Raw genomic sequence first — 18,108 nt, 5'->3', positions numbered from 1 at the left:
GTGGTTTTTTCAAGGTTGAGAGTATATAAAGTCCTATGATTCGTACACAAAATGATGTGGCTTGTGTAGCTCGATATGACTTGTGTAGCCTGTGATGTGATATTGTAGAATAGCCATCATCATACATATGTATAATGGTGTATTTATTATCGCTAATGTATAAGTTACTAATGATGGATGGACAGAGTGGCATGACAAAGATGTATTTATAATTTTGTCCCCCACGAGTTGGCGATGATGATGCCTCATTAGTCGATATATTATTATTCCGTCCCCAAATGTTAGTGGTGATGATGCTTTGTTAGTCAATATAAGTCATGAGTAGTGATGAGTAAGAAATAGATACTCACCTGGGTGTCTTCTTTGCATATCATCAGATTAGTATGTTCATCTGTGTCTATGTGAGTATTAAATTGAACGTCGGCCCATGGCATATATCTTTATTCATTGCACATGATTATAACGATCTACACATGTGACTTTTGGATTCCATTATATTAAAAGAATTTAAATAATATGTTGGTTTCTCTATTGCCATTTGTGGTATTTACTCATTGCAATTTGCTATATTGTTGTGCTCTCGGGTCAAGTGATGAATTGATCTCCCACTTTACACCTAGAATTTTCATTTACCAAGCTTAAGCACCCCAAAATATTTTACGAATTGATCGAGTTTGGAATTCAGAGGCATATAGATTAGCGCTTTCTAAGACCATGGATCAGACTGCGTAGCAAAAGTAGGGTATATCTTTTGTACTGGGAGTTTTGATTATCCCCTCACGAAGGGAAGGAGTTCGAATCCCAGCGCTGTCGTTAGGGATTCTTAAGCGTGACGTCATGGTGGTAGGTCCTGCGCTAGCGTCACCCCGGGTTTACCTCTCCGATTGTCGGCCGTGCGGGGGGTTCCCGGGTTACAAAAAAAAAAAATGCATCCATCATTTGAGGCTCAATTATGTATCCATTCGAGGTTCAAATTGTATGGAAATTCTCGTCGTAACTAGCAGACTCTTACAATTTCTACTGATTAGGAGGAAATTAAAAAACATATTTTGATGAGTAAATCCAACCGGTTTTTACAAAAGAAAACTTTAATGTGACGTATTTCAGGAGAGTAGGACGTCATTTCAAAAATTTGGTTGAGGCATTCATATATAGATAAAAAAACAAATGTTTTTGTAACTTTTGGTGTTTTGCAATTTCACTTCTAATATGATTTATTTCCTGCAATAAATTGACAAATAGGTACATGCTTTAGGACGGACAAGTTCATGTGACATTGTTCAAAAGAGAGTGAAAAAGCTATCGTATACCTTATCGATGAATTGATCCAATTGCGTAATAGGGTAACAAATCTCTTTCTTCTCTCAATTTGCCTCAAAATCAAATTGGATAACTTATTCATATTTTGACCAAAACAAAAAGGGATGCAATTAGCAGATCTCATAGTGTAAGAAAAAATTGCCACATCTTCAATACCAAGATTGACAAACAAATGACTCCAAATGCACATTTGGAAGGATAATGGCACAAGCAGTAATGAAGGTCTGATCAATCAATATTTACCTAATATACCGAGAAGAAAATTAGTTTGTCAAGTCCAACAAATTATATTCCTTTCATTTATTTTTTTCAGTTTAATGTTAGAAAAATCGGTTATGTACATATACATTACCTTTCTTTCGTTTCTCATATGAAGAATTTTCTGTACTCATGCAATTTATTCCATCTTCAATATTTGATTGCTTTAATTTTTTAGGGTTAATACGACCGAAAATTCCAAACTAGTACATCCGTACCACAATTATCTCGAATTATTTTTTTGTGTCACAAAAATCCCAAATTAGTACACGAGTGCCACATTTACTCCAAATGGTACATTCATGCCACTTTTATCCCAATTTTTCGAGGTAAATGTGGCATGGGTGGACCGGTTTTAAGATTTTTTGTGACACGAAAATTAATTTGGGTAAATGTGGCACGTGTGTACCGATTTGGGATTGTGACACAAAAATTAACCTAAGGTAAATGTGGCATGAGTATACAAGTTTGGTATTTTCGGTGGAGTTAGCCCTTAATTTTATTATTACTCCCCAATTCAAATCTTAGGGAAAAAACCACCAAAAACCCCAAACTTTGCCATCTGTGACACATTTACCCCGAACTTTTTTTTGTGACACCAAAAACCCCGAACTTTGCTTTTTGTGACACATTTACCCCAATGTATTTAGTCCATGGGCATTTTCGTCTTTTTTGCTTTTTCTTTTTTTTTTTTTCTTTTTTTTTCCTTTCCGGCGAGGGGGGCCCTCGCCGGCGTAGAGCGAGGGCGGCCCTCGCCAGATCCGGCGAGGGCGGCCCTCGCCGGCGTCGGGCGAGGTTCGCCCTCGCCGGCGAGAGAGGCGGCCTTCGCCCGGCTCGAGCGAGTCGACCCTCGCCGGCGTCGGGCGAGGGTCGACCTCGCTGAGCCGGGCGAGGCCGCCTCGCTCGCCCAGGCGAGGGCGACCCTCGCCGGCGTCGGCGAGGTCCGCCTCGCACGGAGAGCGAGGCGGCCCTCGCCGGCGTCGGCGAGGGCGACCCTCGCTCGGCGCCGGCGAGGTCGCCCTCGCCCGTCTGGCGAGGGCCGCCCTCGCCGGCGCCGGGCGAGGGTCGCCTCGCTCGCCCGTGCGAGGCGGACCTCGCCGACGCCGGCGAGGGTCGCCTCGCCCTGGGCGAGCAAGGGCGGCCCTCGCCCGACTCGTGCGAGGTCGACCCTCGCCGCCGGCGAGGTCGACCTCGCCGACGCCGGCGAGGGTCGACCTCGCTCGAGCCTGGGCGAGGGCCGCCCCTCGCCGCCCGCGGGCGAACCTCGCTGACGCCGGCGAGGGCCGCCTCGCCGGATCTGGCGAGGGCCGCCTCGCTGACGCCGGCGAGGGCCCTCGCCGGATCCGGCGATGGCGCCTCACGGAAAGGAAAAAAAAAAAAAAAAAAGAAAGAGCAAAAAGACGAAAATGCCCATGGACTAAATACATTGGGGTAAATGTGTCACAAAAAGAAAGTCGGCATGTCACAAAAAAGTTCGAATGTGTCAGCATGAAAGTTCGGTTTGGTGTTTTTTCCCAAATCTTATACATAATATAAAAAGAAATAAAAAAAACATAGGAGGTACATGGAACACGTGTCTAGTGACTCAATGGTTTGGGTTCCAATGATACACGAACCGAAATAGAAGTGTGCATGTTTTGACCCAAATTGAAAACACGGTTCGGTCTGGGTTTCGGGTTTCCTCTTTTTTCTTTGGGCTTTACACTCTCTCTCTCTCTCTCTCCTCTGGAAATATGGAGTTGTGAGTGCTGTCATAGGCTGCCGCCGCCTTCTCCTCAGTTCTGAAAGCTCTCGAGGGAAAGCTGCAAGAGTAATAGCCTCTGCTTCTGCTTCGCTGCTCCGAAGCTGATAAGGACCGTCGATTTTTACCAAAGAACATAGTAAACAAGTCCAGCTCCACTAAGTATCGTGCTGAGAGAGAGAGAGAGATGGCGGGGGTTTCGTGAGCTGCTAAGGAGATGATGAGAATAGAGAATCATGCTACGATGCTTCTCTGCTCGAGAGTTCGCATGGGTAGGGAAGAGGGAGATTCTCTGGCCGTGCCATGCCCATCTCCGGCTGGAAGGGGCTATTCCGTTGGGTGAGGTCCATTCCTCCGTTTTGACTTGGCAAATTCGGGCGAGCAACTACTAAAGGTTGCCCCAGTGGCCACTCTTCTCACTTGAGAAGAAGGAGGTGGGGAGTTCAATTTTCCACCTTTTCAGGGGATTAGGGATGGGAACGTGTAGTTTTCAAGTGTGGGTTTCGACTTTCACGCTCTGTGAGAGGTAGGGCAAAAGTCTGAAAGTAAGATGAGAGGTAGAGTAAGAGTAAAAGTAGGAGTAGGACTGACAAAAAAAAAAAAAACAACTTGGGCGAGCGAGTTCCTACAATGAAGTGAAGAAAAGAAGAAGAAAAGAAAAAGAAAATAAAATCCGCAACCTCGCCTAAACCAAGTCGAACCGCCAAACTACCCAAATTCCTTTGCTTATTACTTGAACTGAATGAGACTCGAAATTTTCGGTTCGGTTCGGGTTTGTATGACACTCTTTCTCGGTTAATATAAAAAAATATTTTACATGTATACACGCCTCTTAATTCAACAAAATAAATTATTCGACCAAAACGAAAAAAAAAAATCAACAAAATAATTTGGACATCAAATTCGTGCACGTGCCTCCCCCATGGCCCCGGCTCGTCTCTTATCAAACCACGGATAATCTTCTGAAAAACACATGGTCCACGTGGCGCGGCAGGAGCCGATCATTCCTCGAAATCGGGCCCCACTCCGCGATTCCGCGCTGACGTGGCAGCGGACGCGACCGTCCGCCACCCGAAAAACGAAAAAAGCCCGGAAAAAAAGAGAGGAAAACATTCCGGTCGCCATTCCTGATCTCTCGCGAGCTTGCTTCTCTCTTGCGCCATGGCCGCCGCTCCTTCGGCTCTCTTCTCCGCCGCCGTCAACTGCACCGCCGCCAACGCCGTCAAAACCAGGTCTCCCGGGAGCTCCCGACCGAAACCCACCTCGCATCTCCTCCGTTTCCGGTGCCTCCAGCGGCGGAGCTCTCGGGTTCGCGCCGCCGTTTCGGTTTCGGGCCCTCGCCGCGGCGGCGGCGGCGTGGACACCGGCCGTCCCGACGATCTCGTCGCCTCGATCCTCTCCAAGGTGAGGCTCTCACAGATTCCGGCGCACCCTGCCGTAGTTTTTGCAGTCTCCTCTTGCTGATTCGTGGAGGAAAAGAAAGGGGGTTCCTCTTCATTTCTCTGTTTAAGATGTGATTGCGTAAATTATTGAAAATAGTCAATTAAATAAAACGCTATTGATACTGTGAAAATTGAGTTATTCTAAATTAAGTATGCTTAACAAGTGCCCGACACCAGTTAACGGCACATTTCTTGGATTACCTTAAGTTGTTAGACGAGTCGAGATATGCATCATAAAAAATGCTCACCAACCTACATTAATGGCACTGACCACCGTCATTAAAACACCAACGTCCAAGCCGCCAAGCAACATTAATTCTTCGAGGGACTATGATTCTCATGTCTCTAAACTTTAATATAATGTGTAATGTCATTTCTGCACTTTTGATTTATTTAATGTCGTCCATGAACTATTAGTAAATGTTTAATTTAATCCCCAGACTATATGAAAGTGATCGATATTGTCCTTCCATTAATTAAAGTTTGCAGAATGTGCTGATATGACTCCTAGTCTGTTAAGTTTGAATGATGGATGATAGAAAAGAGAAAAAAGAAGTCACACGTGAATTATTGTAGTAAATTATTCATTTTAAATTAGGATATAATGATACATGTCATTAAATAACGATGGATATATTAACGTCCTATTTTTTCTTCTTCTTGTTTTTTTCCTTCATGTCACCAAATAACGTCTTATTTGTCGTTTAGCCAAATAAGGGGACTATATTGAATATTTACCAATAGTTTAAGGATCACATTGAACAAATTAAATGTTGGGAGATGACGTAGCACATTAAGCCAAAGTTCAAGGACGACATTGTGCATTGAATGATTTTCTTGGCCTCGCATCTTAACATGACCTTTGGAGTACTCTAGCTTTGTTTACTGAAACTATTCGACGAACTGATTAGGTTGAAATGAGACTTATTCTAGCTTGTTAATGTTATTTTCTGCAATGAGTGAATTGGCTAGGAGTATGAAGGTTTGTTTCTTGATTTTGTTCATTCAATTGGGGTTTTCATGATGTCTTTTCAGTCCACGCTCGTCTAAGGATGTTATGATGAGGAATATTGGTTGATGTGTTTAAATGCCTACTTGCAGTGTATCACATAAGTTAGTATATCTAGCGTTACTATATTGCTCAACAAATTGTCTAGATATCTGCTGTCGAGGGTGCCGGTAACATATCCAGGGAGTCGCAATATAATGCAGCTGATTCTTCTTCTAGCTCTTGAGGTGATTGGATCTCGATAAAAGAATGTTTGAATGCTCATCTTTGAATCCAAGCAATGTAAACTTCGATCGGCAGATGTCATGTAATCAAGTTGATGTGTATTGTTATTGAGGCAATAATGCATCGATCGCATCGTGTTGCTTTCCTGAATGTTCTTTAGTTTGACGACTTGATTTATTCATCCATCGTGACAAAACCAGGTGTTACAATCCGATGGTGGAGTTTCACTTGAAAAAGAAGAGCACAAACAGGTAGCTGAAGTTGCTCAGGAATTGCACAAGTACTGTGTGAGCCAACCGGTGAAGTCGCCTCTTATATTTGGAGGTAATGCACTGATCGACTTACTTTTGATTTGTCATTCATTTCAAGAAAGCGCGGAACATCGATATGCAAGGTTGTTTCTTTACCTCACTGGATCATCTTAAATTATTTCCTTGCACCACAGTTTTCTACAGTTCCCGACGATCCTTTCTTTCCCCTCTCTTTGTCATGTTTTCTGACCTCCCCGGACCTTTCTTGGCTTTTCTAATGTCGGAAGACTGTTGATTGACCTGTTTAATCCTGTTGTCAATCTTGGAGCACTGATTTTTCTTTTTAATGGCTGTCCTGAATTTTAGAAACCTTCTCGCTGTGATTACATTATTATCTGCTGCGCTTACAGTAATATGCATTTGAGATTGTTACTGCACTACTCTGAGGCAGTTGGGTTAGCTTAAAGCCAATTTTGAATGTAGGTGTTCTCGCCATTCTTACATAAAAACCTGCACTTTATCTATCCGTCACATTAGGAACAGAAACAAGGAGAATTGTCGGGTAAATCGAAATGCCATGTTATACTGATTTCCTCAATGAACAGAACCCAATTTGAATCTGGTAGAGTGGAATTAACCTTTTGGTATGTAGTCACGATTACCATTCATAGTAATTAACTCATTTCGACTTTGCAGAATGGGAAGTCGTCTACTGTTCAAATCCAACATCACCTGGCGGCGGCTACAGGAGTGCACTGGGTCGGGTTTTCTTCAGAACCAAGGAAATGATTCAGGCTCTTGAGGCTCCTGACACTGTGAGGAACAAGGTTTCCTTCTCTGCTTTAAACTTCATCGACGGAGAGGTCTCATTGAAAGGTGAGCCCGCTAATGATCGCAATTTTTAAGCACTTCAGGAACAGAGTAAAACATCTAAATCTTGGGGATAAATGCCGCTGGACTGTCAAAAAACACACCATCCGATGCTCACATTTTTGTGTCTTAGAGAAAGCCTGCAGTGCTATGATGCAGATTTGCAATCGAACAGAACCTAGCTTGCTGCAATAAAAGCAATGGCTTTCATTAACGAACAAATTTGACGCAAGAATCAGTCATATGGCTCTCGCATGAGACGGTCCTTTCTCAAGGTCTGCGATGTAATGCTGTTTGAATGAGTCTTGTATGTTTTCTGTGCATGAATATCCATCAGGCGTGCCCTTACCGTTTCTGCTTGATAGTCAAAAGTTTGTTATTGATGTCCTTTGCTTGCAAATCGTTGTAGCTAGTGTACCGAATTACCATTTGTCCTTCGTCGGCATCATTTCATTTCTACATTAGATAAGCCACTTGTACTGAGATGTAGTTTTGATTTCACTAGAGAATTTGTGCGCCCGCAATGTTAGCTTGGATATTCTTGGTGAACTATCTCTTCCTGTGCTAATTTATAGATCTGAGGGTTTTTGACAGCAAATTGCTTGGTATAATTCCATCTGCTTATCGCTGTGCTTCATATCTTTTGTGTTTTCATGTTCACCCACCGGCGTTATTCGACCCCGTCAAAGCACCGAGGCGCTCTGAGATAGACTGTGTTTACGCCTAATCGGGAAGTCATCCAATGTGGAATTCCGAACTGACCTGTACTGGTTTGCTGCTTGCAGGGAAATTGAAGGCTCTTGATGATAGATGGATTCGAGTCATATTCGAGCCGCCTAAGCTGAAGGTGGGAGAAATGGAGTTCCAGTATGGCGGAGAGAGTGAAGTCAAATTGCAAATCACATACATAGACGATTTCATCAGGTTGGGCAAGGGATCCCGAGGTTCGCTGTTTGTTTTCTGGCGGCGCCAATGAAATGTCGACTCTGCCGTGACAAGATTCTCGAATGTTTTGTTGCTCGAGCTCTTCGTCAAACGTCCGCAGCAAAACACTCGTGACCATGACCCTAAACCGGTCTCCAATGTGGACTCGCCTCGGCATTTCTAGTTGGTATTACAGGAATACGTAGATGCGCATACATGCTGCCTCTAGGAATGGCGAATGAGCCAGCTTCGCCGATGTCGTTTCTTATTAAGTATGCCGAAAGTGTCGTTATTTGTAACGAGTGTCATTTCATTCTCAACCAATTCAATTGGTAAGATCAATTCCCTAACATTTTTTGTGACGTGAACCAACTCTTCTTCGATCATTCAATCTTCCTGTGGCAACATTCATGCTATGTTTGGATATGGGAAGGGAAGAGAAAATGGAGAGACAATTGCCAAAAATTTCAAATTTCCATCTCTCCGCTACCTCTAAAAAAATTTCAAAATTTTTTGAACTTTCCACCTAAATTTTCATTCCCCCGCTCAATCATTTTCCAAACATAGTCTTAAGGCTGCCATTTTTGCACTTTGTTCTTTTCGCGCAAAAGAATTTGCATTTAATTACACCATCTAAAATATTTCGGAATTTATTAAATTATGCATACAAGATCCATAAATTCTAGTAGGAGTTTAGTCATGAGCTCTATGCTGTCATGTGATACGATTTTCTATGAATTTAAAGGTGCATTGATTTCTATGAATTCAAGGAAATGATTTTGCATGGAAATCATTTTCAAGGTAAGTGATTTGTTCCATTGAATGATAGTGATCACAACATGTTTTCCTTTTAAGTATAGACTTGGTAATACTATTAAACATAAAGCACACAAAGCATGAAATGGCTATTTCTTGTATGGACAAAAAGTTTAGTACCTCATGACAAATTAACAAATACCAGAAAGGATACACAACAAACATGGGGAAAAGCTCTGGTCCAAAATTCAGAAACCCCATTGAAAACTACTTTCACTGCAGATCGACATTGGAGGTGGCCCAACCCTAGGCTGCGATGCTTCTTGTCGAGGTGACTTGAAGTATGTTTTCACGACTATCTTGCTTAGGTACCTCAACCTTCTCATCACACCCTATGCCCGGCCGCCTTAAGGCCTTTCTTTCTAGATATGGTATCCCGCAACTTCAAAGAGAAGAAAGAAATTGCCGCCGCATCACGATGCGATATTGCAATTAAGTGCACTTTTCTTCTGTTAAACTAGGTGCGAGGCACGTTCCCTTGTTGGACGATATCGTCAAGCCTATGCTGAGCCGCCAGTCGTGTGCACAAAAGCACTCATTTTCTTAATTTTTCTCTCCAGTTCCGAAATTAGAGAAAGAATTGAAATTGTATGGCACAACCTTGTTTGACATTCTTACAAAGCACCTTCTGTTCGCTCCATAGAATGGAGGGCACAACAACTTTTGCTTGATCAACCAAGAATTCCACAATTTGAGGTTTGAAGGTTCGGGATATTGACAAAATCGTCTCTGTCATAGTTATTGTGTTGCTTGACCAACCAAGACTATAACCAACAAGTCTTTTGCCATTTTCTTCCAAGAGATGCCACATTCCTTACACAAGTACCTCCCTTAAAGTAATGGTAAGCCCCTACAGTTACAGCAAGCAAGCATATCCTTCTTTTCACTTCATGGCTTTTGGATTACTTCAGTGTAAAAAGGTTTATCTCTGGAATTATAGACTAGACCTATACTAGTTGGTAAACGGATCATTAGGTTCGGTCCTTGGTGATCGAACCATTACTCTAAGGTGACTTTATCTCTCTTTCTTACGATAGAGTTTATTCTGTCCCTTAACACCATTATCAAGTTGGAGTCTTCTCTTCTTGGGCTTGGGAAAGCTATTCAGGCAAGTTAATTTGCAAGTCTTTAGTCGAATAAAGCTATTAGCAAAATGGGCATCTCACTTTTTTTTTTTTTGGTAACCGAGGTGTCCGGGCCAGCTTGCGTGCACCTCTACTATTCCTCGGGGGAGATTAGCACAGCAACCCACCGCCATGGCCCCCCACTTAAATCACAAGTGCTCAGCTGGGGAATCGAACCTAGGACTAGTGCGCCTAACCACACAATCCCAAATATGCTCTAACCAACTGCGCTACCCATGTTGTTTGGCCCAAAAGCAAAAACAAGGAACTTCAATTCTAATCAAGGCAAAATCTTTCTCAAGAGAAAGCTTTCACGCAAAACATAGATATAACATCGATCCTCCTACTGACTAAACCTCCTCTTTTAAAAAAAAATGCTTTAGACTCTAATGTTGCATAGTTCAATGGAGAAAAGAGCCTAAAAGGGTTAGCATACCGATAAACCCCAAGGAAATCGCCTGTAAAGACACTCCCAAGCAAAGGCTGTAGACCACAATCATAACGCAGAACATAAAAGTTGCATCAGTTGCTTTTTGCATACCATAATCAGCAAAGTTCCATTCTAATGGAATTCCTTTCTCCACAATAACTTGTGTTGTTTCTGACAGATGGTAATGAGTGCGGAGTTTTTACTTAGCCAGGCCCGACTTTAGGAATGTCGTAGTGTTCACTGAGATTCGCCAGGTATTGGTTGAACTCCTGGACCCGATCGCGGTGCGACTTGCTGGCATTCTTCGCCAGCCTTTCCAATTCGATCTTCTCCGTCTGCTGGAGAAACCGCCTCTCCTCTGGCGTCAGGCGGTCGTCATACGCCGAAGTGAGTCTCCTCCCATCATCTTGGCCTTCATCGTTTATTCTCTCGGCATTATCTGCGGACAGCGAAGTCTTCCCAACTGACAACCTCCAAAAAAAACAGAGAAGCCCATGTGAGAACAGAGACTAAATAGCGGAGAGGACATAAACTTCACTGGATAAAACAACCCGACTTTACTGTCCACCACCAAGGTGTAAGCAGACAGTAGGAGCAAACAGAAGCCGACAAAGCACAATCTTTGATCAGGCTCACCCGAGGAGGCGATTTTTATTGGCGGTATTGTCAGTAGTAGACACCAAGATATGGCGTCAAACTCACAACTTACGTCTGTACACAAAAGTTCTTCATAGGCATCGAAGCTAGCCAAACAGAGAACACTCAACAGTACACGATAAGCACGGTTGAGTTCCTAGAGAAACTTCAAAGATTATAACCAACTGAAGACATAAGAGAAGAGCTAACCGTTATGCAATTCATGTCACCTGGACATTGTCCACATTTATGAAAGAGACGATGAGAACCTCACTATTGTTGGAGTTGGCGAATACTTTGGAGTTGGCGAATACTTTGGGGACCCTTATTTCTCATACCGGGCATGCCCACGTGAGCTTAGGGAAATCGAAGTATGAACCGACGACATGTGACATCTACGCACCGAATGTCGGGGGTCCCGCTGCCCGGACAGTGGGCAGGGGTTTCGCTCCCCGGTGAGCGGACGGGGGCTCGGGGGCAGCGCCCCCGAAACAACAACGGGTCTGCTGACCTGTTTGTTATGAGATCAAAGGGATTCAGATAGGCTTGGGCTTTGGGCCGATTTTAAGTCCTATATATATTGTACTCATATAAGAGATCATTGTAATGGTTGAAAAACTAAATATCATAGTAGAATCCTTTTGTCAGGACGTAGCCCTATTCTGGGGTGAACCTGGGTAAACTTATGTGTCAATTTTTCTATTATTTATGTGATTGTTTTGATTCTATTTAGGGTATAACCCATCAACTATGGTATCAAACAGGGTACTATAGCCCTCGCACGCATGATTTCGACAAAATGTGCACACAGCGCAGTAGTCTAGTTGTTTATTTCAAATCTCCCTATCCAAGATAATACCACCGCCTTCTAAATTGATCAAACAAGTATGTTATGTAAATTAAAACTGGCTGGAATACTACTACTAGTAAAAGTGACGGTAGTTCGCAGTGTTATTGCAAGTCACGCGCTCCAGCAAAGCCAAAAGCAGAGGTTTGTAGCATTGATGCACGGATGAGGATCAGAAGAACAGGTGGTGGCACCGGCGGTATTTAAATCAGGGCAGATCACTCCCCAGGCAATATGGCACAATAATAGTTTAACTCGTGAACTCGAGACATCCTAAAACCTACAGCAGCCGAGGCGAGTGGATCCTTCAAAACCGTGGAATGGACACAAAACGAAATGGCCAAGAAGTCCATGTGTCCCAAATAGAAATCTTTGTTCTTTTTTTTATGCGCGCGCATCAATTACAGGACTAGTTTAGACCGCTGAGAATGGTAAAGATCACGCACCAATACACTGCGAAGAATCGAAAAACCGCCTTCAAAGCAGAGACATTTACATTTCCAGAGCACAGTCAACGAACTTCAACAAGTTCGCAATGGCACTCTCTCAACATCACCCGTATTCAAACAAACATACGTGACGATTCCCATGCAGCACGTTTGAGCACGTCCTCAAACACTCAAGAGCCAAAAATCAGCATTTCCCAAAGGGTATCACGACATCATTACCGCAGACACATAATATTTCGAGAAAGATACTAATCCGATATCGAATGACTCAGGCATTGCGCATGAAGAGCCGAGGAGGCAGCGAGCTAACCTGTCGCGGACTCAGAGAGTCGCGGAAGAAGACGACCCACGTGCCTCTTCTTCTTGTTCTTCGCCTTCTTGGAGATCATCCCACTGCCGCAAGCGCCGCCCTGGAGCTTCACGTCCAGGGGCTTCCCCTTCAGCTTCAGCCTCCCCGCCACCACATTCTCGTACGCCGCCGACATCTCCGCCGATCAAGACCGACCCCAGTTACGTAACAGGAAGAGAGAGAGAGAGAGCATCAAGAACGTTCGCATCCGATAGTTCCATGGATGACATTATATGGAAGAAGCTCCACGAGCGTCCCCGAACTCTCTGGAAAGTGGGGTGGGCGGGGAATTTGTCGGAGAAGCAGCCGTCGTCTTGTGCACGGCCCGCTTGTTTTCGGTTCGTTCAGGTGGTCGCGACGCATGAGTGCAAAGCCCATGCGACTCTACTTGCATCATTGGGCTTGGTTGAGATTGGGCTGTTGCAGTATCAAGAGATATTGGCTCTACTTTGCCAACACCTGAAATCTATCAGGAAAATTATCAAAAAAAAGTCCTAAATCCATTGTAATTGTGCCAATTAAGTTCTAAATTTTTTGTTGGTACCAAGTGAGTCCTAAACCTTTTACATTTGTACCAATTCAGCCCATTCGACCAATTTTAGTCAGCTAGCGCTGACGTAGACAATTTTAAATAATATTTTAATATTTTTTTAGAAATTTTTTTTTTATTTTCTTTTGTTTCTCTTTTTTTTTCCCTCATTTTGCAACCGGTCAAAGGCGAGGGTTGGCGAGGTTCGCCTCACCAGTGGCCGGCAAGGTTGACTTGCCGGCCCTCGCCTCTAGCCGGTCGCCTCGATTTAGCAACCGGTCAGAGAAAGAAGGAAGGAAAAAAAAAGAAAGAGAAAGAAAAAAAAAGGAAAAAGAAAAAAATAATTAAAAAATTAGAAAAAATATTAAAAAAATATTAAAAATTATCTACATTAGCACTGTCAATGCTGGCCAGCCAAAATTGGTCAAATGGACTAAATATACACAAATGCAAAGTATTTAGGGCTCAATTGGCATAAAAAAGGCTTAACACTGATTTGACACAATTGCAATAAGACTTTTTAAATAATTTTCCCGGAATCTATCCTATAGAGTTTTAGAACCACCCTCAAATTTAGAATTTGTTAATTTCCTAGATTTTAGGTACCCTGTACTTTTCTATTTTTTTTTGGCTAAAAAAATGCCACAATTCTAATTATTAACGCATACCGTATTTGACGTAAAACACAAATGCCATTACATTATAAAATACGTGGTCATGTCTAACGGTAACATAAAACAAAGACGCGATAAGATCGAAAGTGAAATAGAAATGACGGATATGTTTCCTCCAACTATTTCGCACATTTAAAGGTGAAAAACTTGTAAAGAAAAGAGAAAATGATGAATAGTTTGGCACACATGTATATTCACTCAAATGTTGTTCAGGGTATCCTGTATTTTTCTACATGAGAATCCGTAGAGCGTTTAGAGTACATGGTATAAGGTAAGTATAGAGTGGGAATTTGGAACCTACCATGTGTTTACCGATTTCGAAATTTTAGAGCCTGAAACTTATTCTGCCACTCTCAATATCACCTGAACCTACCCGACTCTGCCGGTTCCGCAGGTTATCTTGTGCACCCTTAATTCCCACACGAGTCAGCTTGATGAAGGATCATCATAAGGAGGACTAAAGCGTTACCCAACGACGAATGCTAAATTGCTTGGAGGCTTGCGCATCTCTGTTGGCAAAACTTAGGGTCATTTTGTTCGGACATTCGAGAGGCTTTCGTGTTCCGGTACAAGCAAATAAGATATGTTCGGAGATCCTCATTTGTCTAGTTTCAAATCGGTCAAGTTTATTCAATTGAATCTTCTAGAGGAAGTAATGCCCCAAATACTCAATGCTGGTTAGGAAATCCGAGGAGCAATCTTTCGTATTTCTATGTGTTACTTATTAGAAAAATCACTTCCACAAGATTTTTGAGTCTCAATCATTGTATTTTGTTTCTAAAGTCATTTGAGTCTAGAGTCAACGTTAGTATCGATGGGTTTGTCTATGGATTATTGGTCTTTGTCTTGGAAAATAAAAGGTTAGCATAATGGGATTTTCTTATGCTTGCAAAGTAGTTCTAAGTTGTATTTATAAAATCCCCTCTAAGGTCATTTGAGGAATAGAGTGTTTTGATGATTGAATTTCAGATTGGACTTATCATCCTATCTTATCCTAGGTCCACCAAAATGTCAATAGATTATATCTCTTTTAGCCATTGAATTGGTTTTTTTTTTTGGTATAAAAGACCTAATATAAGAAATTTGGAGGGATTTCTCTTCTTCATTCCTGTTGTATCTTACCTGATCTTTTATTCCTTCCTGGTGACCAAACGCAACACAAAGAAGATTTCCTACTTTGGGGAATAAGAAACTAATGGTTGTCTTTTGATCTACTTGTAAGGACGAGTCTCAAGCCGTCATCATAGTAGCTGAGTGTTGCTAATTGGAAGATACATGGGCGTGAATCTTCAGTATATTTGTAACCAAAGTCCCACATTGAATGGAAAAGGTCTTGTTGAGTTATTCATACTAAGTAATAAACACCAACTTGATGGTCACCATCTTTTATGGTAAACTTATATGTTTTGAAAACTTAGTTTGCATTGTATGGGCAGGTCAATGCAGATGATACCACCTCTCCAATTGGTGTGTGTTCTCGGGAGCGATTATTGAGACGGGAGGGACCGAGATGGGAGGGAGGTATAACTCCCAGCATGCTTTTATAATGATGGAAGAGGCAAGGATGAATTGAATCATTTCTTGAATACGAGGAGTATTGATGTGCGATATGGGATCAACACTGATGGGAATGTCATTATTTAAATACGGAAGTTTGTAACATTCCAAGGTCCCTCACCGAATGAGAGAGACATTGTTGATGAGTAAGATGATTGTCACCACCTTGGTGTGCTTCTTTTTCGGGGTTTGACTTACGCGAAACGGGTTAGGTTGTTATGCTATTCCTATCGAGTGCAATAACAAAATTACGATGAAACATATTAAAACTGATAGCTATTCATGAGTTAGCATCTGTCATTAAGCTTATATCTTCTACAAATTAGCCTTCATTTCTTCTCCAAGCCACATTTTTTCAATTCTAGGACTGTTCCCAGAGTGTTAATGTAATATATATAGTAGCTTAAATTAACGTAATCTTACGGCCACTATCATCTGATACTAGAAATTGGTAATCGGCCATGTTTTTGTACCATCAGTTGTCATAATATCAGACACAGATCAAAGAGACGGAAAACGATTGTCTTGAGGCTATGAAGATTTGACAATCGTTTATAGGACAGTAATTTTTCTCATACTTAGCCTTTATTCTTGGATCTCAATTTTATCTCAGATAATCACTTTAGGCCCTATTAAAGTTGTTGTTTGATAGTCTAGCACAAAAGTATAGAAAAATGAAATCTCATGTATTAGCTAGGGAAATTGCATATGTACCTTTTAGTCTCTAGACACCAAGAATCTATCCCATAAAACTCTTATATTGCAGAAATTTTCTGATCCACAGGTTCTACAGAATGACAATTGGAGAACATACTCACCTAATTAATTCACCTTATCAAGCTAACGATGTAACTCTAAACATTAAATAACATCAGACTTGAGGAAGAGAAGAAAAGTGTTTGAAAAAACATACGAGATGTGTACGCTATAGAGATTTTCCAAACTCGGTCTTATTTCACAACTAAATGATGATGCCCTGACTAACGTTTCGGCAAGTTCATGAACCTTGGTAGGTGTGATTTAAAAGAAAAGTGGTGGCAAAACAGGAAGTGGTTAAAAATGGGAAGTTAATGGAAATGTTGATTGTATCCATTTTTTTAATCTTTTTAATATTTAGTCAATGGGCAATTTGGGTGAGCTATTAAAAATAAGACAAAACTCTCTTTTGACTTATATATATACAGACTGTTATATGGTACACTAATGATGTAAAAAAATCATTACACAAGTGGGATTTAGGCGCCGATACGTGTACCTTTATTGAATTTGGCAATTAAATTCATTTCATTAATATTTTAGTTTTTTCAATTCATGACTACTTGTGGGAAATCACATTTGGGGTATAACTTACGTAAAATCTCACTTTTGCAAAGAGGGCAAAGTCCCAGTTTCTTCCCCATGAGTTGGAGTTTATGTGTCAAACTAGCTTGGTAGTCGCCACGGCAATATAACACGGTCAACGGTTGGCTTGACCGCGTGCCACCTCTAGATTTTCACCAAAAAAAACCTCAGCTTGTGGGCCGCCTACTCTTAGCACATTGCTTATTCTGCTTGGATTCTGTAGGTTGTGCACTGTCTGGATGAATCTTGACCAAACCCATTAGAAGTATTAAGAATTACTTCACTAATCCTTTCGTGGATGACAAATACAGCGTTTCAGGCGCTTTGAACGCCGTGGAATTCTTATTAGATGTGACAACGCTCCTTCGAATTTACCCGATTAACTAATCCGACGTCACAAGTCTGTTGTGCTCCTTGGGGCGGCCTCGAGGGGAAAAGCACGAGCGTGGTGATCTGAACTCAGGGCCCGAGCGAAGGGTACAAGCTTGCTTACCACTTGAGCTTTTAGATGCACCGACGAGTTGCATTCATGACAGCATGTGCATAAAACCTTACATAGGCTATTCGATTTCACAATAAGCCGATATCATTCTAATTCAGCGCGTATCTTCGTAGTTTTATGGACGCGGGGTTGCACATGATTCCTGACGTTCTTACAACTCTCTCCCGCGATGGTCTTTTGCAGCTCATGAGGGCTGACTACACAGAAACATGTAGTTTGATTTTAAAAGAGGAACAAACTTCAAGCAAGTCCAAGAACAGAATTGGGTGGAAGTTGTCCCTGATGCAACCAAAGTAACTAGTCCATAAATGAGAGAATAACTGTAACGCAAGCCCTAATAAAAGAGTTGGTCACTGAAGCAATTAGCTTTCCAAATCGAGGTAACGAAAGTACGTCCCAACAAATCTTATCACAGTGCCCATTTGTGTGTAGTTGTAGGTCTATCCCTTCTTACACACGTACTTTGCTGTCCTGCAGCAATTAGTACAGGACGAAACGGGTCTTGGTTCATTTCTTGACTCCATCACACAAGACTTGAGAGACATCATCGAAAGGGTCTCCAAAGAGCTAGTGAAAATGACTATATTATATGAACATCGCAGTTTTCCCTTCCCATCACACCTCTTCGTTTTGGGGACTTGTCATTCACACACATACATATTTCTCTCGAGCACAGAAGTCTGTCTTCAAACCTAACTCCTATGATTTGTATAAATCAAGAGGTTAACATGTAGTAATCTCAAACAAGGGAAAATTTTTGTAAACTCGAAATGGAGGAAAGCTAATCATGAAGGAACGTATAGGATACCTACAA

General features: G+C 42.0%; 2 protein-coding genes across 4 annotated transcripts; one reads left to right on the top strand and one right to left on the bottom strand.

Moving 5' to 3' along the window:
- Positions 1-4,419: 4,419 nt before the first annotated feature.
- On the top strand, positions 4,420-8,512 carry LOC115671687 (probable plastid-lipid-associated protein 8, chloroplastic). Its single transcript, XM_030593306.2, has 4 exons — positions 4,420-4,723; positions 6,196-6,319; positions 6,943-7,122; positions 7,902-8,512. Exons 1-4 carry the CDS (start codon positions 4,481-4,483, stop codon positions 8,090-8,092), a joined length of 738 nt encoding a protein of 245 aa, XP_030449166.1. The 5' UTR covers positions 4,420-4,480; the 3' UTR covers positions 8,093-8,512.
- Positions 8,513-10,415: 1,903 nt separating this feature from the next.
- Positions 10,416-12,901, bottom strand: LOC115671386 (uncharacterized). Of its 3 annotated transcripts, none has more exons than XM_056318871.1 (2): positions 12,653-12,901; positions 10,416-10,849 (listed from the first exon to the last, which is right to left on the bottom strand). In XM_056318871.1, exons 1-2 carry the CDS (start codon positions 12,825-12,827, stop codon positions 10,614-10,616), a joined length of 411 nt encoding a protein of 136 aa, XP_056174846.1. In that variant the 5' UTR covers positions 12,828-12,901; the 3' UTR covers positions 10,416-10,613. The 3 variants fall into 3 exon arrangements, with proteins under 3 accessions (XP_056174846.1, XP_056174847.1, XP_030448794.1); XM_056318872.1 differs by having other exon boundaries at positions 10,416-10,881; positions 12,697-12,901; XM_030592934.2 differs by having other exon boundaries at positions 10,416-10,873; positions 12,653-12,899.
- Between the last annotated feature and the right edge of the window lie 5,207 nt (positions 12,902-18,108).

Source organism: Syzygium oleosum, unplaced genomic scaffold, assembly GCF_021117445.2.
Source record: "Syzygium oleosum isolate NSW1041296 unplaced genomic scaffold, Sole_v2.1 Sole_v2.16, whole genome shotgun sequence".
Classification (NCBI taxonomy): domain Eukaryota; kingdom Viridiplantae; phylum Streptophyta; class Magnoliopsida; order Myrtales; family Myrtaceae; genus Syzygium; species Syzygium oleosum.
Note: the sequence above shows the minus strand (reverse complement) of the source record. Positions and strands in the feature narration are given on the sequence as shown.